Source organism: Ylistrum balloti, unplaced genomic scaffold (genome assembly GCF_031769215.1).
Source record: "Ylistrum balloti isolate Yb309-2 unplaced genomic scaffold, AGI_CSIRO_Ybal_v1 Utg370450, whole genome shotgun sequence".
In the NCBI taxonomy this organism is placed as follows: domain Eukaryota; kingdom Metazoa; phylum Mollusca; class Bivalvia; order Pectinida; family Pectinidae; genus Ylistrum; species Ylistrum balloti.
In genome coordinates, this window is record NW_026782299.1 from 1241386 (window position 1) to 1267841 (window position 26456).

Here is a 26456-nt window from a genome sequence, read left to right on the forward strand (position 1 = left end):
ATATAACCTGTATTTTCTCATTACACCCCATTATATTCCACCTTTTAGATCAATATTTCCGTCCATCAAATAGTAAATTAGTGGAGTCAAAAATATTATTAAATGATAGAATAGTAAAGTGTCATCCCCCGGTCCTTTCCCCACCCCACCGTTCAACTTTTGCATCAAAACAGATATAGTTACAGACTCCCATCACATTTATTATAATTGTATGAAACCACCCAAATTCTTATCCTGACTACACTAATTTGTGTTGGTGACTATCTGAAAATGGAGAGGTGACAAAGGATGGTCTTGGGAACTAATTGTGGTTACAGTTGGCACAGACGTATGCACATGTACATGTAAAACATACTAATAATTTTTCAGCATTGTTAGCTTTCATTGTAAACATGAATACATGCCATATTACCGACTCCGCTAAAACCTATAATTTATCAAGTGACCAAGGAGGATAATTCTACGTATATATTTTGCTTGAAGGAAATTTTTTTTTTCTGTGTGACGAATAACAGATGTTTTAATCGGTCATGAGAAGTTATTAACACTTCAAGGTCTAAAGAAGCCTCTAAACATGATCTTGCAGTGCAGGTCTCTCGTGTGTCCTCAATTGCCAAATGTACTCTGCTTTTTAATTGTATTTGCTTTGACAGACAATATACTATTACACGGTAGTTCTATTTATAATGACTCAATCTTCGTGGAGCAATGTTCGTTACGGCTTTGTGATCATAAAGGTGAATATGTCACCTGAAGGAATTCTGAACCTTTTCTGTTAGTTGTTGTATTTTAAGTTTGTATAACTCTTGAATAAACAACGTCAAAAGATTAAAATAAAAAAGGAGAAACCCAACACTACTTCATATCATTATCGTTCGGAGAGTGTAAACAATATCTTTGCGCATACTAATTTAGATACAGATTATTTCAAATTCATTTTTTCTCTCTGTCACGCTTATAACGTACATCGGTTACATGAATTATTTTCAAGGTGAAAAAGGCTTTCTGTATTAAGGTGTTGTCCGTACCACACAATGTCATTTGATGTATCAAGTCTCTTTCCAGGGTTTAAAGCGACCAATTGGTTAGATATTCAATTGTTAAAATTAAATAACTGTTCAGAATTGTGTACTTTCTGTTAATTATGATATGTGAAAGTTTGCATATCATTTTATTAACAACGTCAACAAATTAAAATAAGATAGGAGAATCCCAACTCTCATTCATATCATTATCATTCGGAGAGTGTCGACAATGTTTTTGTGCATGCAATTTTAGATTTTTAGATTAATTCAAAGTCATTTATTTCGCTCTGTCGAGCTTATAGTCTGAAACAAGAGGACATTTTATAAAGTAAGAATTGAAACATGACTGGAAGATTGAGTTTTGGCTAGTTACATAATTATTCTTAGTTACGGCGGGTCAAAACGAGGCTCCGAAAGATCACGTGATGAACTCAGCTATCTTCTATCAAAACGGCGATGGGTGGTAGACACAACAGCGAGTGTCGACTATCATCAATTTACCTCAGAGAGTGTTATAATTTTGTGATTAATATAATTTGAAGTATTACAATGCTTGCCCAAAATCAAACACATGGGAAAAATGACGAAATTTAACAATATGTCCCTTTAACTCTGAACCTCAGTAAAATCACAATTTTGATAGATGTATAAACAATGTCTGAAAAGGGTACAACGACAGTAAGCGGCATATATAAGCAAGAGGTGCAGAGGATCCAGTTTGCTTAGAATTCTTTTTTCGAAATTAAATGAAAAGCATTTCAAAGAATTAATTCCATTTTCAATGTTAGGCCATGTCATACGACCAAACCATGGGGCGGGGGTTCAGATGCACCGCTTATACAAAACCGAATTCCTTTCACCCAAGGGTAATTAAGTCTGTCTTGACACATAAGTCATTCCTATAGCAGACAGATTTTTTAAGAATTTGGTATGATTCCATTTTTGAGCCTATCCCCTCTAGCCGATACCCACCATTTATATATTTTCCCCTATGCCCAACGATGCTTCTGACCACATTTGGTCACATAACCTTCAACCAACCAGTAGAAAGAATAATGTTAATACTACATCTCTATTTCTCCTATCAGTCCAATAATTATGTCCAAAGGGGCCGACACTCACCATGTTGCAAAAATTGGTTTTCCTGTGCCCTTGAATGATCCAGACTAAATGTAGACAAAAATCCGACTGTATTACCGATGAAGGAATTTGAAGAGTTTGCCGTAATTTCCCCTTTGCCCTGTTTATTTTGCCTCAGGGGAGTTGCACCCATGGTATGAACACAATTCATTTACCTATATTTTATTATTACTCAGAACGACGATATCAGCTTGTGTTGCATGACGGGTATATACAATAATGTATATACAATAAGTGACTACATAATTCAGTGTCATCTACATTTATTATGTTTAACTCTCAATAACCTTTACTTTATCAAAATATAGTAAGCAAAGAAATGAATACGTTATAGTCAAGAGTTATAATTATGAATAACAAAAATTCATAAGCATCAATCAAATGCGTATATTCGGATACAGTTTTGTAAAATTGCTATTTTTGAAACGATCGTTTTCTTTAATATTTGTGAAACAGCAATCAATAAACAATTTACTACACTTTCTATGAAGCATTATGCAATTATTTATTTTCTTTTATCTATATAGTTGTGATAGAAATTAAATATAGGAAAAACTTGTGTTCTTAAAAAAATTATGTAAATTATAAATTAGATAAAAGTTAAGTAAATGAATAAATAAAATGCAAAATTAATAAACTTTTAAACAAAAAACAAAACTACGATTAACAGACAACATAAAAGACTATGTCTGTCTTAAAATTCAAGCGAGGATGATGAAAGACAAAAGCGGAAAGCCTCTGGCCAGCCACTTCTGTCTTTCTGTCCTGAGCCAAAATGCAGTTGATATTTAAGACACTAACGATCATGTAATCTATGTATCTTGTAACATTAATTGAAAACCAGACAATCAAAACTTTAACAGTTTGTTGTTCAATTTTTGTTTAACTAACGACATTACGCTGAGTTTTTCCTGATGGCTTATGTCTAAATAATTGCTCCGCGCAGATATATAGTTCAAAACTTCAACGAATATGACAACGATTTTATGAATTTCGTAAATACGCTTGTTCATTGCAACATGTAAAATCACTTATTTCCACAGTTATTTTTAGTGTTAAACGTAACCAGAAAATAATTCTATGAAATTGAATCACTTACTAAAAAACAGCCGTTTTCGTCACTGCCGAATACAGAAAAATATTTGTGGCAAGTGTATCCCGACAATGGCAGTTGTTTGAATTGTTCTGTCACTGATATATACATGTTCTTAATATCTTCAAAGTAGCTGTTAATTTCATCGTTGTGGTTTAATCGATTAGAAAAATGAAAAACTCATATTTCCTGTATATACACGGTTCTAAATGATTTTCATAAATGATTTATGAAACTTGTTAGATATTTCGTGTACCTGTGATTTCTTTGCATATAATATATAATACTTCATTTTATATTTCAGGATAGATAAATAATCAATTAACTCTTTTTCTGTTCACTTGCACAGAATGTTTTGTAAATTACATGCCCAATCAAAACTTATAATACGCCATATCTTCATATTAGGTGTAAATAATTTTTTAACCCATTACTTATACTTCAGTTGTCGAATGTTTAATTTTCTCTTCATGTATTTAAGAGATTTTGCTATTCTATGCCAAAATACATATATGTAGATCAATTAAACTACACTTGATAAGAAAATGTTCATAATCTTCAATGATTTGCATAGATGACATAAATTATTTGCTTCAATTTTCCATTTACAATGTAATTGTTTAGTCGGTGATATTTTGTATAATTCGCATTTAAATATTTATCATCCTCCATATTAAATTCAAGCTGAAACGAGGTTTCGATAGTCCTTGAATCTGATATATCAAACATTTCTTTCCAATGTGCTCTACAATAATCTTCCACAAAACTTACTTTTTTGTTCATTGTTCTTGTTGTTGTCTTTTGTTCCATCTATTAAGCAGAACTCTCTTGTTATCATAGACAAAATAAGGGGATGTTTAGTCTTTGTTTTCGTGGAGTTGATTGATTTTAGACAAGTCTTCCTTTTTTGTGGAATAGCATGTCTTAAATGAGTCATTTCACTTTTGCATTTTGTTTTCAATTAAAGTTTACACAATACTACTATCTCATTGATAATACGTTTGTCATTCAACACATCATAAAGAAGTTCACCACTTATCCAATTATTTGATATTAGCGATTTACCTTGGCTTTAGCTGTTTTTATTTCCCCAAATCATTTGTCTGCTAATATACCTAATACTAAATGTAGTTACTAAGAGCCACATCCCCTTATTTTGTCTATGATTTTCATCGATGTCCGTTGTCAGTGTAATATGAGCGGTTGGGGTGTCCTGGTAGTGTAGCGGCTACTTTGTCTGTTGTTAGTAACATTCGACATGTCGGGGTGTCCTGGTTTATCCGTTGTCAGTATACTGTGACCGGTTGGGGTCAATTAGTCAATGTAAAACCATTATAAAACCACTATATTTATCAAGAGAACATGGAGGATAATTATATATATTTTGCTTGAAGTAAAGGTTTTTGTGTGTGTGTGATATCGTTGTATAGCAGTGGCAGGTCATGAGAAGTTATTTAAATTTCCGGGTTCTAAAGGAGCCTCTAAACATGATCTTGCAGTGTAGGTCACTCGTGTGTCCCCCATTGCCTAATGTGCCCTGTTTTTTAATGTATTTGCTTTGGCAGACAATATACTATTACACGGGAGTTCTCATTCTTTATGGAGCAATGTTCGTTACGGCTTTGTGACCATAAAGGTGAATATGTCGCATGCATGAATTCTGCTCAATGTTAAAATGGTGTAACATTTGTGTGTATTTGTGTCAAGGTGTGGTCCATACCATATGATGTCATTTTGCTGTATCGGGTCTTTTTCCACGGTTTAAAGTGACTTAATGGGTAGATTTTCATTTCATAACCGAAAAAGCATTATATTTTTTGAATATCTGTATATTACATTGGGGTTCTATTAATAATGACTCATTCTTGTGGAGCAATGTTCGATACGGCTTTGTGATCGTAAAGTTGAAAATGTCACCTGCAGGAATTCTGAACCTCGGTAAAATCAAAATGATGATAGATATTTTAATGTCTGTTAAGAATTGTGTACTTTCTGTTATTATGATATGTAAAAGTTTGCATAACCATTTAATAAGCAACGCCAAAAGATTAAGATAAAAAAGGAGAAACCCAACACTATTTCATATCATTACCGTTCGGAGAGTGTCAACTGTCTACTAATTAAGATACAGGTTATTTCAAATTCATTTTTTCTCTCTGTCACGCTTATAATGTACATCGATTGCAGGAATTATTTTCAAGGTGAAAAGGCGTAACGTTTGTGTGTATCTGTATTAAGGTGATGTCCGTACCACACAATGTAGACGTATCAAGTCTCTTTCCAGGGTTTAAAGCGACCAACTGGTTAGATATTCAATTGTTAAAAAGCATTATAAAATTAAATAACTGTTCAGAATTGTGTACTTTCTGTTAATTATGATATTTTAAAGTTTGCATAACCATTCTATTAACAACATCAAAAAATAAAAAATGAAATAGGATCGACCGAACGCTGTCACACGTATATCTAACGTTGCTTGCAGGAATTCTTTTCAATGTAAAAAAGGTGTAATATTCGTGTGTATCGATGTCAAGGTATTGTCCGTACCACGCAGTGTCCTTTTGATGTATCAGGTCTCTATTTACGGTTAAAAAACTTAATAGTTATATATTAATTTCATAACTGATTGAAAGCATTATAAGATTTAAATATCTGTTAAGAATTGGGTAATTTTTGTTAATTGTGATATTTTAGAATTTGCATGACCACTTTATTAACAACGTCAAAAAATTAGAATAGTAGCGATCCAACTCTAATTCATATGATTATCGTTTGGAGAGTGTAAACAATGTCTTTGTGCATGCAATTTTAGATTTCAGATTAATTCAAATTAATTTTATCGCTCTGTCACGCGTATGTCGTGAAACAAAGTCATTTTACAAAGTAAGAATTGAAACCTGACTGGGGGTGGAGGTTCAGATGCACCGCTTATACAAAACTGAATTCCTTTCACCCAAAGGGTGTTTCAGTCTATTTTGGCATATAGATAATTCCTATAGCTGGTGAACAATGTATATACAATATGTGACTTCATAATTCAAAGTTTTCTATATGTAATATGTTTAACTCACAATAACATTTACAGTATCAGAATATAATAAGAAAATGAGTGGATATATAATAATGAAGAGTTATAATTATGAATAACAAAATACGTGTAATATCACTTAATTGTTTATTTTAGGATATAAATTTGTAAAGTTGCAATTTTCAGAACGATTACTTTTTAATAGTTGTAATATAACAATCAATAAACAATTTACTACACTTTCTATATAACATAATACAGTTATTTGAAATCATTCCTATTTATTCAGCTATGATACAAATTATAAATATGAAAATTTAACATTTTTTGAAATATGATGTAAAATCTACATTGTATATAGCTAAATAAATGAATAAATAAAACACAAAATTAAAAACATTCAAACAAACAAAAAAGATAATCTATAGGGGGGATAAAGAGAATATGCATGGTCAGTGTCTTAAAATTTAAGCTGTATTTTGGGGAGGGTGAAGAAAGACAAAATTGACACGCCTCTGACGTACGCCAATATAATTGCTCCGCGCAGAAACATAGTTCAAAACTTCAACGAATATGACAACGATTTTATGACTTTTTGTCGAATTAAAGCACTTACTAAAATGCAGTCGAACAAAGCAAAAATATATTTGGCAGGTGTATTCCGACAAAGGCAGTACAAGTTGCAGGATAAATAATAAAATTTATACATTAATAAATACTTGTTTGAATTGTTCTGTCACTGATATCTATTTGTAAGTAATATCTGCAATGAAATTGTTAATTTCATCGCTCATCATTGTGTTTTTATTGATTTAAAATAAAACTTATTTACTTCAGTTGTTCAATTTCTGATTTATGAATTTTAAGAGATTTAGCTTTTCTTTGCCAAAATACTTATATGTACATCAATTGAATTACATTTAATAACTATACTTAATGATATTCATAATCTTCAATGACTTTGCATAGATGATATTAATTATTTGCTTCTAATTTCCATTTACAATGTAATTCTTTAGTCAGTAATACTTTATATAATTCCCATTTAATTATACTGAATATAGGCTAAAGGAAGCTTTTGATAGACTTTGAATCTGATAAATTACGTTTTTGTTAGTTTTTCTTGTTGTTGTCTTTTGTTCCATCTATCAAGCAGAGTTCTGATGTCATCCTGTTTAACCTTTGTTTTCGTGGAGTTGATTGTTTTTAGACAGGTCTTCCATTCTTTAGGAATAGCATATCTTAAATGAGTCATTTCACTTCTCCACTTCGTTTTCAATTGAACTGGTCGGGATGTCTTGTTGGTGTGAGTACTGGTTTGTCCGTTGTCAGTATAATGTGACTGGAAGTGTAGCTACTGGTTCATGAATTGGATAACATGACCAGTTTGGGTGTCCTGAGACCCTGAATAAAATTTTCTTTCGTATTGTATTAGTTTAATTCCGCGCTATTCCAAGGATGCTTCAAACATCAACAAACACACGTACATGTTAAACATACTAATAATTTTTCAGCATTGTTAGCTTTCATTGTAAACATGAATACATGCCATATCAAAGAGTTCGGCTAAAAATAACATATTTTATCGGGATGGCAAGGATAATAATTCTTCGTCCATATTTTGCTTGAATTGCTGGTTTTTGTGTGTGATATTAAGAAGTAATACCGATTGTTTTTATCGCTGTACAACATCTGCCGGTCACGGGTAGTGATTTAAACTTCCGGGTTCTAAAATAACCTCTTAACATGACAATGTACTGTAGATTACTCGTGTGTAACCAATTGTCTAATGTGCCCCGTTTTTTTACGTATTTGCTTTGGCAGGCAGTATTCTATTACATAGGAGGTCTATTTAAAATGACACATTCTTTGTGAAGCAATGTTCGTTATGTCTATTTGGTAGTAAATGAGAGTATCTCGCATGCAGGAATTATTTTCTAGGTGAAAAAGAGGTATTCCACTCGTGTGTATCTGAGCCAAGGTGTTGTCCGTACCACACAATGTCATTTTGATGTATCAGGTCTCTTTTAATGGTTTAACTCTGCACCTCGGTAAAAAGCACATTTTTTTATAGATGTAGAAACAATGTCTGCAAAATGTACTACGGCAGTAGGTGACATAATCAAACAAGAGGCGCAGAGGATTCAGTTTGCTATGACTTCTTATCTAAATTTAAGGAAAAGTATTCAAGGATTTATATCCATTTACTTTGTTCGGCCACGTCCCTCTTCCAAACCAGGTGGAGGGGTTGAATTCTTTCACCCAAAGGATGCTTCAGTCTATTTCGACATATCATTCATTCCTACAGCAGGGGGTTTTAAGAATTTGCTATGATTCTCCTTTTGAGCCCAGCCCCTATAACTGCTAGGGGCTGATACCAACCATTTATACTTTTTACCTTATTCCCAAGCATTTTATTTTACCAAATTTGGTCAATTAACCTTCAACCCATCAGTAGAAAGGATACTTTTAAAACTATTCCTCTATTTCTCTTATCAATCCCACCCATCATGTCCACAGGGACCGAGACCCACCATTTTTTAAGATTGGTTTTCTTTCGCCCTTGATTACTTCAGACAAAATGTAAACAACAATACCAATAACAAGCAAAAATAAGAAGACAAGATAAAGACAACGTAAAACATCAAATAGGAAGTGACATAAAGAAAACATCATTGTTAATTTTAAATAAAAATTATACATCAGTAAACACTTCAATGTAGACTTATATTAACCTGTATAAACTTAAACGGTTTTAGCTGATATTCACTTGTAAGATACCTTTTTCACGTGTAATTTCCTTGTATATAATTTATAATACTTAACGTCATTTTCAGGATAGATAAAGAATCTATACATTTCTTCTTCATTTTCTCGTCTTGCTGGATCCATTACTGCTTATTCTTCACTTTATTATCTTCTTCCACATCTTTCGTTGCTTGTCTTCCGTTTCTTCATTTTCTCTATTTGGCCTTGTTCTTCAATTTCGTCCACAATATTTCTTGTCAGCTCTCTTTTGCAGTCTGCTTGTTTATGTCTCACTTCATTTCATGTTTTGAACGCCCATTCATTTTCACATTCTGTACACACGTGACCACTTTGTACACATTTGTATTGCACCTGAGTTTTGTTTTCGTTTTAACCACACTGATGCCTTTTATTTACCAACATACATTTCCTTCTGTATATTCGACGTCAACTTTTTAGTTAAGACAGTGCGGTCTCCTGTGTAGCAACTTGTGGTTTTCTCGACACATGTCGATAACGGTGCGCCCTTTTCTTTCTAAAGCCCTCTTTTTATTTGGGTGAAACAGACGGTAACGGAACATTTAACACTTTGATCCTCGTGGTGATTTCAGTATCATGTTTCGGAAGTTTTAGGTCATTTGTTACAAAAGATACCCCGTTTGTCTACATACACATTTCAGATATTACCCGTTCTCTGAATTCCAGTCAGACGTTCAGAGAATATTATTTGTCCTATAACTTTGTTTATTTCAGCATAGCCATTGTCTATTGCTAACGTTTTCTCCAAACACGCCCATTTCTTTTAGGAATATCGATTTTGATTCGTGGTATCCATGAGAGTATTCGGTATAATTCAATGCTGATTCTGTTTGGTTAGCTTTAACTACCTATATCTGCGGTAATCACGTATGTCGGTTTCACACTCGTTGACCAATCGTGTTTCGCCGCGTGCACTCGATTGTTTATTGTCATGCTTTACCTGCACGTGTCCTGTTATACTAAGACACACATGAGTGCCTCCATGGAACTCACTATTCTGCAAGTATCCTGAAACATCGAGGATATTTGCGGCTTTGTCAAGATACAAGTTCAATCTAAACGCCAACCATACAAAAACATATTCTTGTCCACAACTGATATCTGTATCTACCCAAATACTCAATTATTTTGCAGAGTTAAATAATATCATTTTACCTTGGTCAGCGGCAGATAACTCGTCCTACATATAAAATCAATTCATTAATTTTTACCCGTTGATGCTTCACACCGAATTGGGACAGAGTCCTGGCTTTATTACTGAAAAAAGTAATTTTTTAAGAATTTCATCAGCTGCCCGTTAAAGGGAACAAATATCTGTAACTTATGCATAATTGATTCCCCTTTATCAATTATTCTTGGGATCAATTAGGGACAGAATCCAAGCAGATGAATGATTGTAAAGAATTTGCTCGATTTCTCTATCTAAGCCCCAATCTTCCCACACCAGGAGGCCAAAAACCATATTCTATACAAATTTTCATTGAGTTAACGTTTGTTTGTTTCCTTATCTAATTGTCACGTGATCAATCATAGTTATTTTGGGGCGGTGTCAACTAAGAAGCTGGTGACTATATCATTGAATAACACTGAATGGCATGAAAAATGTCCTGGTCTTCACATACCACTCAGAGCATTATGGGTAATCGGTCTTGCCAAAGGATACAACCTCGACAACATAGGAAGGTTCGTGATCTCAGCTTTCTTTGAAATTACGATTTTGTATCGAATGAGTTATCGAGGTCCCAATATCCAATGTTGAATGATTACTGCATTTATAACCTGACGGTAGAATAACATATTTCACTGAAAACCTTAGTTCTAGTTAGAGCTGCCATTAAGGTTCCCATTTATTTTGTATATTTCACATTTATATTCCATAATCGAAAATTTTATGGTATATAAACCTTCTTTGTATGCTTTATTTCACCATTCATAATCTATTAGTGTTCTATCATTTGAACATTTTCCGATTTTCAATTCATAATCTATTTTTCATAATCATATTTTGTCATCAATTCACTTGCATTTTCATAATAGAAAAATTGTATTACATATGTTAAATTTTTTTCAAAATGTTTCGATTGGTGTTCTTTATATTATATTTGCATTTTATAATTGATTCATTTGTATTGTAAAATTCACAATACACATGAAAAGCGGTATTGGGTACAAATACAATCCGATTACAAGTGTAATGAAATTAATAGAATACTGATGATATTAACAAAACGATCACAACGATTTCTATTTTTCTATTTTATTTGGCAATTTTCTCCTTAAGGTAATGACACGTCTGTGAGACGAGGACGTCTTGTAATGACACGTCTATGAGACTAGGGCGTCTTGTAACGACACGTCTATATGACGAGGACGTCTTGTAGTGACACGTCTGTAAGAAGAGGACGTCTCGTAATAACACATTTGTGTGACTCGGACGTCTGTGAGACGAGATGCGACTTCTAATAACACGTCCGTAAGACGAGGACGTCTTGTAATGACACGTCTATATGACGAGGACGTCTTGTAGTGACACGTCTGTAAGAAGAGGACGTCTTGTAATAACACATTTGTGTGACTCGGACGTCTGTGAGGCGAGAGGCGAGCTACGACCTCTAATAACACGTCCGTAAGACGAGGACGTCTTGTAATGACACGTCTATACGACGAGGACGGTTTTGAGGTATGATTTATCCATCGATATTTTCATTAATGTCTGTGCAAAATGTATGCTGACAGTGTAATTTTACTTCCATGGAAATGTTTCAATTATTATTCCTCAACCCCAAATGTATTGCACAACGTAAAATACAACACACTTATTAATACAAATACAATTTTATTTTATCAAAATTATATGTGGACGATAAACCAGATTATAAGATTTAAAAAATGAAGGAACAGCTTTCCTCCCACCCCAACCCCGAAAGGAAAACACAAACACACATACATCACAACCAAATCCACACACACATACATAAACAAAAAACACAACATTCAGTTTTAATCCACTGTAATAAAATAGAACAAGATAGAAAAAAAAGCAAATAGTTTCACAACTAATATAATTATTATAAAAAGACTAACTATCTAACTATATACAATACAGGTAAATTCTACATTTTTAATACACAGTGAGTGATACATAACATTCTCCTCTATAATCCTGATATTATAATGGTGATAACTTACTCAACTAAAGGCTACCTTAAATGAGAAATCTTAATGATTGTCTGAAGTTCATGCAGGGTCAGCACATCAGTCGCCATAGCTACCTTAGCATCCGACGAATATGCCTCCCCCAACTATTTGGTAGAATATCATGATTATGATTGCCCTCAAGTTTTGATGCGAATTTGACAATTTGTAAAAGATAATAAACATTTGAAAAGCTAAAAATTTCCTCATTTTCTTTCATCTCATATTTACCGCCCTGACCATTCCTCCAAGGGAAAAAAATTCAATTTAATGTATGCAAAACATGATCGCTCTCCTCTGAGGATGTTTCAGACCAGATTTGATAGAACATGCAGCTTAGTTAGAAAAGCAAAGTTTTCAAGATTTGTTTTTAAAATCCCCACCTTTGTGACACCAATTCTTCTGCATTAGAGGAGACATGATCCCCATTTATAAAACTTTGATTTACCTTCTCCTGAATTTAAATCAAATCATTACAACAGTCAATACGATCAGGAGGGGTAGCATAGATACATAAAACTTTTTTCCCCTTCTGACCCAAGTCTCCCTCTTAGACGGAAATACCTTATATACAATAGCAAAACTCGGCCTCTGCGTTTAGAAGAAGTGTTTGAAAAAAATTATGAATAAAACGATCGACGGTTGCCGGTTATAAAATTCATTTTCTTGGTTATCGTTCAAACAGAGCTAAAATGTAATAAAATAAGAATGAAAACATTGCATTTTGCCTTAAGATATAAAATCCGATTAATGTATAAAGAATTTTTTTCTTAATTGAAAATATTAAGACGAACAACCGTGAACCAGACATTTTCTAAGTATACGACTTGATTCTCTGTCAGTTGGAATGCTTACTCATGCCACTGTGATTAAGCTAGGTGTTTTCGCAACACGAGGTATATACAGGTTTACTTAACAATGACATCGGGGTATCTCGGTACGAGCTACAACATCTTAATCGGAATTGTATAATCCCAACAGAATTCCGCTCGGAATTAGATCCTTCAATCCCATCTCTGCTGGCTGGTAAATAATCTGGAATCTAGGACTGATCTTACAAGATTCTTGGTATAAAATTCCGTCGACGACAAATTGATCCGTCTTGCTGCCTCTGAAGTCCTTACCTGTTAAGAATTCAACAGGAAGTTTCATACTATCTCCACTACAAGCTATGTTAACAATTCACATTATAAACAAATAACTTAGATAATTTATTGTCATGGCAAGAAAATAGATTCATACCTTAAACATCGTAGTTAATTCTTTTAGGTAGATACCAGCCCTCAAAAATAACCTCATTCCTATATTGGACGTATTCCCCAGACTAACCACGTATCAGTAATACATCAGTACTTCATAGTCCATTCAAAAATAACCACATTCTTATTTATGACACATCGCCTCATTCCTATATAGCTATTTATAGACATATTCCTGAGACTAACCATATACCTGATAATAAGCAACTCTCTGACATATAATACAATTGCCAGAGTCTTAACGTTCCTGGTCCACAATGTATCCAGATCCATAAGCTTGATTCTGAGATTAACTCTAAGCTGGCAACATTAATTTATTGACTTGCCCATAATAAAAATGAATCAAAAGTTCAATCTTACATTTGTGATATACATTTGTCCGATTTTGGCATCGTTACACAATTATAGTTACGAACATAAAATACTTCTTATTTCATTGTGTTGTTAGCACTTTAATTTTGTACAATTAAATATTCGATATAAGATATAAAAAAACAAGACTTCTGCGGTATTCCACGCTCTACCTCATTAAAATGAGAGTATCATTAGACAAAAAATTAATCAGTGCAAAATGAGAATCTCAATTTGAATTTCATTGTAGATATTATCAAATGACCAAGTATGTTGTGTAATTATTTATTTAGTTCTCTAATTCCCAAATCGTGTCAATGTTCCCCTCGCCACCCTAATCACCCGCCATGGACCAAAGTAACTGCAATCTCAATATTGGTCATGGCGTGCGTTGTATGCACTGATACCTACACACATACACGAACCAAGGTGGCGCTAGAGTGCTAGACTATGTCAAAGTTTTAACAAGGAACACGAACCGAAATATTAACAACAAATTTATGAATAGAAAGTCTGTGATGCTCTGTGATAATTAGCACAAATTAGGATTTCATACAGCGACTTTTTTATACACAATCACAAAAGGATCTACTAAAGTGTAGGCCTCAATTTCAGCAAAGCAATGGGATATCTATACAAGCAGGAATTATATGTGAACACCGTACATACCTGTGTTTCTCATATCAACGATTCTAATGTTATACTGGTAGGGATATTTCGTCCAATTTCGCCAGACTAAACTACTCTCAGGAAATATGTTCTGATGCTGACAATAGTTTCAAAAGTAAGTAGAAAGACAAAACCCCTACAATGTTGCCAACTTGTGCAGAATATCCCTCTGATGTTAAACCATGACATATATACCGTTCTTATCTCAACATGAAATTTTGTTGAAACATCATCAGCACAAATGCCATTCTTCGGAATGAAATCTTAGTTTGCTGTAATCATACTTTGTAAATGTTTGTAAGTGCGTTGATATGTTTCTATAAGATTATGAATGAAGTTTTATATTCATACGGACCTTTTTCTTTTATGTGTTTTCATATGTCTGTTCAAATCACTTGCTTCGTAATATCTCTTGTCACATTTGTCACACTTGTAAGGATTTTCACCTGAGTGCATCTTCATATGTCTACGAAAACTTTGAATCCATCGGAATTTCCTTGTACATATATCACACGTGAAAAGACTCACTTCAGAGTGTGATGACACAAGTTTTGATTTGTGTACTTTATACTCCTTGATTTGTGAATCCACGTTTACACCTTTCCTGGTTTTATGTGTCTTTTTCTTGGAACCCTTGCTTGCAGTTTGTTGACTTTCGTCTAGGGCGTGTATCTTGCAGTGCTCCTTTAGGGACTCAGCGCTTCCAAATGCTTTGTTGCAGGCTGGGCATTTGTGTTGTCCTTCTGCCTTGTATACATGCATCTCAACGTGATTCTTCAGATCATCTACTAAATAAAACTTTACACTACAAATAGCGCACTTGAAAGGTTTGTCTCGTGTATGATCTAACATATGTTTGGCGTAATCTGTTTTTGTTGTAAAATGTTCCCCACAGAGTTTGCATTTGATATCACACGAAGGTGTCATTGACATCTTGACGATTGCCTCTACCTTGGCTGTGTGTTCGTCTAAGGGTGAGTTTTCCCTGTTGTTTGAATTTATTTCTAAGCAGCCCGTTACACTAAATTGAGTACTACATGGGATCTCGCTTTGTTCCTTCTTTATTATGATATTGTTTTGTTGAAGATCAGATTCTCTTGTCATCTTACGAGTTTCTTCAAACTTCGAACGTTCTTTAGCTGCGGTGTTGCTGTCTTCATTTCCCATCTCGTCTTCACCTTCCCTGAGACGATTGTATGGACGTGGAGTTTGAGGATTCGTAGTGGTCAGCGTCTGGTTCATCTTCCCTAGGTTTCCTGTGCATAGCAATCGACAAATTAAAATGCACAAGCATATTGTGAAAATCATTCAAAAGTTCCACAAAAACGTATACGTTGATATTATGATACATTTTAACGCTTTTGAACTAACGCGAAATCAATATTGTGTTATGTAACATCAAATGTAATACCCCTTTCCATCAAAATTCCAAACATCGCAACATAATCTCTACATTTACTCTACTGGTAAACTCTAGATGTAAATTCTGTAGATGGAGGTTTTTTCAACTTAATGGTAGTACAGTGTTGTGTTTGGCGACACCAAGACTTCGTCGAGATCACGACGAAGAAACGTCTAATCTCGATAGAAGATATTCTGATTGTTATCTGATAAATGTTCTCCACGTGATTATGCTTCCATCTTACAGTGTTATGCAGTAATAACTAGAAATAGAAACATCTAAATAATATATGAACTCAGACCAGAAAACGTTATGTTAAAGGAGACTAATGTCAACAGGTCCAGCGATTTGCCCATGAACACGTCGACATGAGGACATGGAAGTGAACATTGTTTAAAGTGATAGTATGTGGTCTCAGAGAAACATCATCAGAAGTATGAAAGTGTTTATTACCTCTAGCGAGACCACCCACATCATATTCCGAAACGGCCAACTTAAGATCGCCCAGTGGTTCGGTCGGTTCTTCCTTGAATGTTACACATGCAACCTCATCAGTGTCCGTTCTGGCTCTTTTTGCTGTCCCTGTTGGTAAGCATACATTCCAAAATATTATTCAAAGTATTTTAGTCGAAAGAAAATTATCGGTATTATGTTATTCTGGGTATGATTGAAGCAGTGATATAGTTTCAGCTGATAATGTAAAATGCTTAAAAGTTTGCTAAATTAGCAAACGTGGCATGTTTGTAGCTGCTCTCTTAATTTGCCAATATCATGAATATTGTTTTAGCAAACTCTAAGGGGATAGTAAATGTTCAAGAAAATAATTCAATTGCTGCTATATTTTGTAATACGCCTACTTTAGTCACATCTATATTGCTTTTCTCCTGAATGTATTATTATATGAAAAGCAAACAATAAATGGCATTGCAGACATGTAAAACTAAACTGCTCACTCACATCCAGAGTCAGTTGCATGTGTGTTGGACTTAGCGTTGCATGTTTGTTCTCTACGCCCGTGCATTAGAAGATGACTGTTTAAATCACCAATCAAATCGAAATCTTTCCCGCACACATCACAGCTATGTTTGTTGTTACCATCAGGTATTCTGGTGTATTGGTTGATGTTGCCCATATCCCTGCACGTCCGCGGGTACGTATCGCTAGAATTTGGTGGTGATATGTGTTCTGGGTTTATTCCAGAACTGGTATGAGATGTAGCTTTTTCACTCTTGTCATCCTGTGGTCGCTCGTGCGTTTCATGGTGTCTGAGATAACACGTCTTCGAGTTATATTCTTTTGAAAAGACCTTGCATTCGTAACCATTTTCTCCAGTATGACTTTTGTGATGTCTTTTGAGATCTTCCATCTCATTAAACTCCTGCTGACAAATGACTCTTTTATGTTGATTAGGGCCTATGTCGACCTCCTTATGTTTCACCAGGCTTGGAGGTGAATCAAATGTCTTGTCACATGAAAGCCATTTTTCTTGCGCGTTTGCAACGGAGAATGTTTCCTTAATGTGTGTCCTGAGATGTCTGGATAGGTCAGCTTCATGACAACACTCTTTTCCACAAATATCGCATATTTCGCCAGTGCGAGATTTGATATGCATTTGAAAACTTGAGGAAGAATGAAACTTTTCACAGCATATAAGGCATTCAAAGGTGTTAATTTTAGCTGGTTTTTCATTACGAACACCAGGAAAAATATCCTCCTCAGTCTCATTTGAGGTCTGACACTGTCTTTTGTTCAACCGCCCTTCCTGAATAAGTTCATATCTCCGATCGTCTATATTACAAATACAAAAAATCATATCATCATTTTGATATCATTTATTGAAATTCTCTTATAAATTGTTGAAACCCATTATGAATCTATATTTCTAATATTGAAATGGTTAAGTTCAGGCTGGGTAATGCTTGAACGAAGAAAGTTATTTTACTGAAGGCAATAATTAGGGATAATATGGTCATATTTTAAATCAAAGTTCTGTTCAAATCAATTTCACAAAGAAAAATATTCCCAATTTGAAATATGATTTGCTTCTTTATGCAAACAAATCATGTGTGGCTTTTTCTGGAGTATATGACTGGTTTCAGTAGAAGTGAATTCTTTCTAACGAGAAAATTTAATAAACAAAAGCAATGTCTGTTACTATACAATTATAGAATGTTGATTTCATTGCAGCAACTACGAACAATATCGACAGAGGACTAAGTAAGCGGTTGATATGATAATTGGTAGGTGAGATAAAATTGTGGATTGACCGATATCAACATGCTGTAACTTCATAAGTCTAATTGAGAACAAGACTTTCAATTGTATCTATACATGTATATTTCGAACGTTATCAACAACCACAATAAAATACTGATATCTTTATTTCGGGGGAAAATCAGAGTTACGTTGGTGCAGTCTGAAAAGGTAGACATACAGTTATTTCTCACGGAAAGTGGTTCATTATCTCGCAATAGAAACTCGATATCTAAATTCGATTTTGAGGAATTCTTAAAAATCTGCATATTCTTGCTTAGAGAAATTTCCAAAGTCCGCGCCAAAGTTTTTGTTTTAAGATGTAAAATACTGTAAGCTGGTTTACTGTTGACACGGCAGTTTGTTGTGCATTTGCATATCAAATCCTATCAGGTTTACATTCCATTCGTAGAAGAAGAAGTAAAACCTTGTAGATGCATCTTTGCTTTTTGATTAGCAATAAGGATCGACGCTGATAAAGTTAGAGGTGTTCCGAAGATTGACACACCAGGTTTACAGCGTTATTGTAGTATGTTATATGACTTTTTATATTTTGGTACACGTGTCTTATCTGGCTAATAGGAAACACGGAATTACAATGAAAATAATACATGATCTTGTCATGAAAATAAAAACGTGAACTTGCGGTAAATCTTTCGTAAAATCAGACATCGGAAGTAACAAAGACAAATTAAAGATAATTTTGGATCAGAGGGCATTGAAAACATGGTCTGTAAATACGTATATCACGAAGTATGCATGTAAGGTAATATGTACTTTCAAACGGAAAATAAAACTATCCATTCCCCTTTGTCGTATATCAAAAAGTACTCCTTTTAATCGATCAAAAATGTCATTTTTACAGTATTTCATTTTCCAATGATCCAAACGCTATACGTGTATTCGAAAATTTGAAATAAAGATATGTTTCATTTATTTGTAACATACATTGGTTATGCTACCAGTAACTCATCAAGTGTTGATTAACATAAATATGGACGTACCTTCAAAATATTCCTTTTCTTTCTTTATCGACAGTAGTATATTTCTATCGTCCTTTTGTGTCTGTTCTAGATTATACCCCTTGAGTGAATCTCCTCCACAGCTGGAACCTCCACCATGTTGTAAAGGCAAAACATCGTTGACCATAACAACCTCCATTTGGTGTCTCCTCTTCCCTGTATACATTGATTGTCTGTAACATCAATGTTTTAATTATGTATTTTCTTTAGTTTGCATATCAATTAACACATTTCAACTGTTCAGCGCCGATCATACGAACAGAGGCTTGGATACTTACATACAAATCGTAATACGGATAAATCTGTCTTTCTCCTTGTTCCCATAAGAGCCGTAATACTTTTTTACTCACTTACATAGAAATATACTCGGTAACACATGGATGGTTTTACAACCACGTGTGTCAAATTCACAAAGCTTCCTTTCCGTACAACAGTACTAAATGTACACTGTAAACATGTGTGCAGTTAGGTGTTACTAACGTCTTATGAGATCTTTTATCCGTGCGGATAAGTAAGGCCAGTCTATCACAAAGTCCACGCATGTCAATGCAATTAAATGCTTTTTGTAAAAATGATTACGTTGTTGTTAACCATACGGCAACACATTTGAAAATGAACACAGTGTTACCTGGTATCAAAATCTTATCATAGTAAACTTCAACACTACACATAAATATAATAAAATGAAGACACTGTATCTTGACACTTAGTAAATCTATCTTATATTTCAGAGTGGGATATGTTTATGAAACCAAGGACTACTTCCTGTCTGAAAACTTATCCTTGTCCGAAAATTTACACATAATGATGTCGCGTGATTCCTAAGTACGCTGATTTCACTACGGTACGCATGATCTATAATGTGTAAATTTTATTATTATATAAGGTGAATCATAATAGTCAAGTAACACACTTTCTGTCATAATTTACAACATTTTCACAAACATTAGTGACTCGGATGTCGAAGACATGTCCACGGAAGAAATTTATTTCAGTATAATAATATAATTTGTAATGTTTATTATTAAACTATGTAAAGATAATATGATGTCATTAAAACAGTAAACGAATTCTCTTTTCCCGTGTCAATAGAAAATATTAAAATGTAGCGATAAACGACCCATCGCCACACCATACAAATCCCAGTTTTGTTCCACTTGTACACAATGTAAGGTAAAGACAATCGTAGATCAAAATCTCTCAAGGAATGAATCCGATAAAGTGATGACAAAGATTGTCTAAAATAGTAACCTTGCCCATAGAACCTTGTCATTCACACTTAAACGAGTATTTAAGTTCTTTACAAGCGTGCGAGATCTAATAAAAAAATCTTAAGAAATGAAGTAGATAATTAGCTAACAAGGATTTTCTAAAATAATAGTGGCAGTGACCTACATCTTGATCCTACAATATTGTGGTCCTTCGTACGTTCGTGAAGTTTGATTAAACAAAGACATCGCTAAAAAGAAGCAGTTAGAGCGCTGACAAGTTTTGTTGAAAAAAAGTATGAAATTTATTCAGTGCAGAATCGTCTACATATGTGTTTATACTACGAGAGCACAGAATCAGGTATATACGGTAAGATGCACGAAGTTGAATCCTTTTTCTCAGTACTAAAAATTGAAATATACAATTCTTTGACTTGACTTTTAAACCATTTAATTGTAATTTATTAATTAATTAGTATAAATGATCTGTAATGTCTAATGTCAGAGGTGTTATTATCATTACACGACAATACCAGATCAAGATCCCGGCATTCACTCTGAGTATACTTTATAGGTTTGGAGATAATCAGCATGATACGGGTAGACTGATCTCTCATGTGAAACGATTTCCCTCGACCAGCGTACTTTTAGTGAAGTTATAACCTAATTTTGAAAAATAAATCACTTAAATGTAATTTTAAATAGCGGTCGGATGGTGCAGCGGTAATGCACTCGCTTTTCACGTAGCCGTAGCCGTCCGGGGTTCGATTCCTGGAACGGACGAGAAAAGGTAAGGGGTCACCTGCCCGACCACGTGAGGTTTCCCCGGGTACTCTGGTCTTCTCCCAAATAACAACCCCTCGCACGATTACATGAAAGGTTTAAACCCATTATGTTAATTTTCTATAGTCCGAGAAAGTTGACAAGATTAAAAGAAATGAAGCAATAAGCCGATACGAGAAGGGAGGTCTCGGGTTCTCTCATGTAAATCCATATGAGAAGGGAGGTCTCGGGTTTACTCATGTGAATTCATACTGTCAGGCACTAAAATGGAGATATGAATAAAGAAAATGCTAGACACCAACATCAATTCCCATTTTTTAAAAAATTGACAACTTTGAAAAAATGAGGATGATGCAATTTGATACATGGACTTCTATAGACCATGCTTCACCCACAACCCCGTCAGAAATATGATCACAATCATTATGATTATACAATGAAATCAAGATAAAAGAACAGTGCGTGTTATATAAAAAATGAGTAGATAAAAAGTATTATTCATTAAAAATTTACTTATGAACATGGGTAAATTTATGGATATAAATCAATTTTAACAGCGATATGAGATCCTAACTAACATGGAGGGATATTACGGCATTAGGGCATATATCCCTAACTCACGGGAAAATGGTAATTAAAACATACAAGAAAATATTAATTTATCGGTTAACAAATTTAAGTAAATAATAAAATGGAAGGAAAAGATAGCTAGATAACTTTAATACAATACTAGTCATAGTTGTTGGATCGCACAACGTTACACGGTTAGCGATGTGCGCATGATGTCTGCATGATGTGCGCAAGATGTGCGCAAGATGTATGCACGATCAGCGCACGATAGGAAAACTAAACGAAATAAGCTATAGGACATTTAAATGTATAATATTAGAACTAAGTACATTCCCAAATTAAGTCCCGAATCTATAAGTTGTGCATGTGTAGATCTATCAGACACAGACAGAATATATACACACGTTATATAAGGTGTTTTGTCTACGAAGTGCCACACGTGACCAGCCACAGTGTACAGACACTTATTATAATATGCATTATACATGTATATGTAAACATTAAATGGATATCTCTCTGAAAGAATAATCTAAAATCTCATACTGTCAGAAAATAAATTGTGTTTACATTTCTTCTGTATTACTGCCATCTTTTTCATCATTTGAGTACATAGGTAATCAAGTAAATCTGAAGTGGTATGTGTTACACGGGCGACATAGCTGGCACTGATCCAGAGTGGGTATACAGGTAAATTTTGTTGTCCGATGCACACCACTCGCTATTCTCTGAGGTAGGAAATTATGTACGATAAAACTAGTTTATGCTTCAACCGATATCACGTACTTCCCTCGTAAATCTATACAAAATGGCAAGAAAAAATACAAGTAGATAGAACAAATGACAAAATTTGGAGATGTACTTCAAAGTACCCTTTAATATAACAGATTATACAACACTAAAGACTTTTGAATTTAAAATGTTGCAAAGAATACTCTTTACAAATTCTAGACTAATGCAAGTGAACATTGGAGAAAGAGAAATTTGTAATATTTTATTTGTACGGTAAGCATAGAAAAGCTGACCAATCATTTTGGAGGTCACGTGCATTATGGTCAATCTTGAGAGTACAATTTGTGACTAATCATAGTAAAGATTTTCCGCTGTCAAATATTTTCTTTATAAGCGGTATTGACGACACTACTGAAAATGAAAGTGTAAATATGTATCATTGTCAGGTAATATATTTACTTATGCAGAAACAGCGATACATTACCAACAATTGATGAGGTCCGTGGTGCAATATTATAAGTATATCAAAGTGCCCCGTCTTATCCCCAAGGGAAAGCGGACCGATAAATAGCGAAGGGGAATATGTATGCACGAAGATTTTTGTGCAATGTCCGATGTGCGATACCACAACTGTAAATGATTATAATTATCTTAAATAACAAGGTATGAAGTTTTATCAAGGGATAATTTCGCTAGAGTGCAACAGTGTTTGGTGTACGAATGCAGACCATTTGGCTGGTCAAATAAACAAACTCTGCTTACTTCTGGAACTACTACGTTCACACTAACCAAAGTATTTACAAATTTGATGTTCACGCTGATCAAGAGACAACAATCTCGTATAAGGGATATATAAAAATTATATTATATTTGCGGTGTATTTTGACAGATTGATGCATTGCAATACTGTATTGGGCGTTGAATTTCGGTTTATGGTTTGGCATTTAATGATCAAAATACAGCTGTCAAGCATTGTTCTTTTTGTACTCTATGTAAGTATATGGGCATTACCTGTAACTGTCCTGTATGTTACCGGCGACGGTCTTATAAGTAACAGGGGTAATTTGGAACGGAAATAGCAAATACTTGCGACTACAAAAAGGAATAATCCCCCTTTCCTTGTTAGAATGGCGACCATTGACAATATGAAAAATAGGAACAAGATATATATATATAATAAGACCCTGCTTAAATTGTTGACATACATACCTCTATCTTTATATTGAGAGGGCCATCCAACTTTCTGTTAAACAATTTATGTCCTTATTTTGCATTATATTACAAAATTCAGGTTCGTCTCGTTTGCTACACTTCCTTTTCTAATGATCCATGACACGATTCGGAGGGGGTCACTCTCGTCGCGTCCCTGTCTGTTCACGTTCCTATTGGGATGCTTGAGGGGTTGAATAAGGTACAGAAGAGGTATTTTGCAATATTCGGACGGTACGACCTTGCCTCCAGCGGTTGAGTGCTGCTTTCTGCGTTACTTAGGACAAATTGAAAAAAAAGTGTAATTTCCGAGTGGTATTACACACCAGGTGATACGTTTTTTATAACATGAAGAAGCAATGAAAAATACCCTGTCACAGCTGGGATTCGAACTAGTGATACTTGCAGAACACTCTACCGCTTGACTAAAGGGAAATTCTCACTAAATAAGACTTGTAAGTTGACCCGTACTCTCAACTTCTACACATTTTTTTGTGGTTTAAGAAAAGATTGACTCATTTAGGGAATTATCTGACAAGATTCATTAGTATAAGCGTCTTAAAAGAAAGGTAAATAACGGGAAAATCCTCTGGATATAATATTCGCCATTTATAAATATGTCTGCTATTGTGTACATGTCTGCTATTGTGTACACCGAGTGTATATGCACTAACCTCGTGTACCTGTATCGATGCATATGTGTATCCAAGGCGTGACTTGGCTTTGAGTAATTATTAGGGGCATTATCAATATCACTAAGCGTATTACAGAAATACCTGTAGTAAATTACAAACCTGTTGTCAATATAGAGCTGTTTCTGTCTTCTTGGATGGTCAGTATTAATTGGTTCTTCCGGATACCGTTGACATATACTAGTATCTTCTCTGTATCCTAACGTAAAACAGGTAACTAAACTATAGACGGGTAAGGTCGCAGTCAATAAGTTGACGTAATGCTCTCAATATAAGATTGCAGTCTGTACACAGTTTAAATACCTGAATACATGTTTCTCTCCTCGCACACTGGAAAAATAGCATTACTTGTTACCACACTTCACAGCACATTGATCCCTTTTCATGGTGATCTGGAACATGCATAGGACCATGTGCAGTGAACAGTGGTGTGTATTCATTTAATTTTCATTGAATTCCGTATACAGTGTGCAAATACGTCACAACATTAAAGAGACATCACGATAAAACCAGTGATTTCGTTATTAATTGAATGTTTTATACATTTACTGTTATGTTTCTATACTATCCCGATATTCACAGTCAATTTCAAATGTACTGCTTGACCATTTTTAGTTCGCGTAACCCCTCTCGAACTTAGCGCTGATAACGTTACGTGGTAGTTATGAAAAGTCAATTCAGAATTACGGAATAAGTGACATTGGCGAGACCGAATCTGGTGGGAAACCATTTTTGTTTACAGCCGACGGTGGTTTGTGCGCATGCGTTTTCATATATCTATATAACAGATACGGATTTTCTTTTTATAATTTATATCTTTATGTGCATATTTCAGCGAAAACCAAATGTCATGGTTCATATCTCAATAACAATGGACTGATTGATTGATGTTTTATGTTGATAGTCAGGGTAATTTGGGGTCAAACTACTATAATAAACACTTATCTTTAGTAAAAAGTTAAATAAAACACGTTTTACGGGTGAACAAAACTAGGTTTTCATAATTTGGGTTGAATGCAGGTGTTTTGGATGTGATTTCAGCTGAGCTGTGCATTGGAGTGAAGAGATTTCTTATGCTGACCCATATAGTATACAGTCATAGCCAAGCTTTGATCGAACACGTGTTCGGTATAGACACAAAATAATCTCACGGTCTTCACCCCAATCATAATTGGATTCGCAAGGTGTTGAGGACTTTCAAACGCTTGTCTTTAAGATTTCTGATGTGTGGGAGGGTAGGGTTTGATTGCAAAATTTGACCAAGAATTTCCGCTTGTTGAGCTACTGATATTTGGTTTCCATTCATCATCATGCTGTTGTCTTTTCAGACAGAAGTGCGCACAACTAAACACCAAACATGCATTAAGATAAGCATGTAAGAGCAGATAACTCATACTTCAGTAATAACCTTCTATAAGCCATAGCACGGATTACAAACCTACCAAACTTACGAGGAGTTCTTTTACATTGTTATTTCATGTTCATTCATTTTGAATACAGATGGTCGACGATAATAGTATTCTTTGATAATCAATAAATTTAATTGTGATGATACAAAATGAGTTTCATTTTCGACATCGTTTATATCAAACAGTGTGCAGTCTGTGAGTTGGTAGCTGTTGAGTCTGTCAATAAAAATATGTAACATTAATTATGACTATTGTGTATGTGCACTGTAACGGTAAAAAGACATTTTTTATTGTAATAATAAGGACGTAGCTACCTTAAATGACCCAAAAGTGCGCACCCCACTTAAAGAAATGTGAAGAATTATCTTCCATAGGATTCAGCAGAAAGAATACCATTGGACCATACTACAAACTGAGTCAGTGTCAGACATATACATCGTGATACCAACAACGTGAATCTCTCTTGTAGGCCTAGTTTGACATTGTCAAGTTCTTTTGTATGTTCCATCCACGTCTCGAGGTTGTTTACATTTTGTTATTTTTAAACATAATACAGCGTTATTATGTCAGAACCATGCCTTTGTGATTCGTTAACTCAGCGAAAGCACAGCTACCTAAAGAAAGATTGTCCC

General features: G+C 34.4%; 1 protein-coding gene across 1 annotated transcript; it reads right to left on the reverse strand.

The window, feature by feature from the left end:
• Window positions 1-14892: 14892 nt before the first annotated feature.
• On the reverse strand, window positions 14893-19363 carry LOC132554940 (zinc finger protein 43-like). Its single transcript, XM_060219268.1, has 4 exons — window positions 19207-19363; window positions 16907-17737; window positions 16403-16531; window positions 14893-15803 (listed from the first exon to the last, which is right to left on the reverse strand). The coding sequence occupies exons 1-4, from the start codon at window positions 19361-19363 to the stop codon at window positions 14893-14895; spliced, it is 2028 nt and encodes a 675-aa protein (XP_060075251.1).
• Between the last annotated feature and the right edge of the window lie 7093 nt (window positions 19364-26456).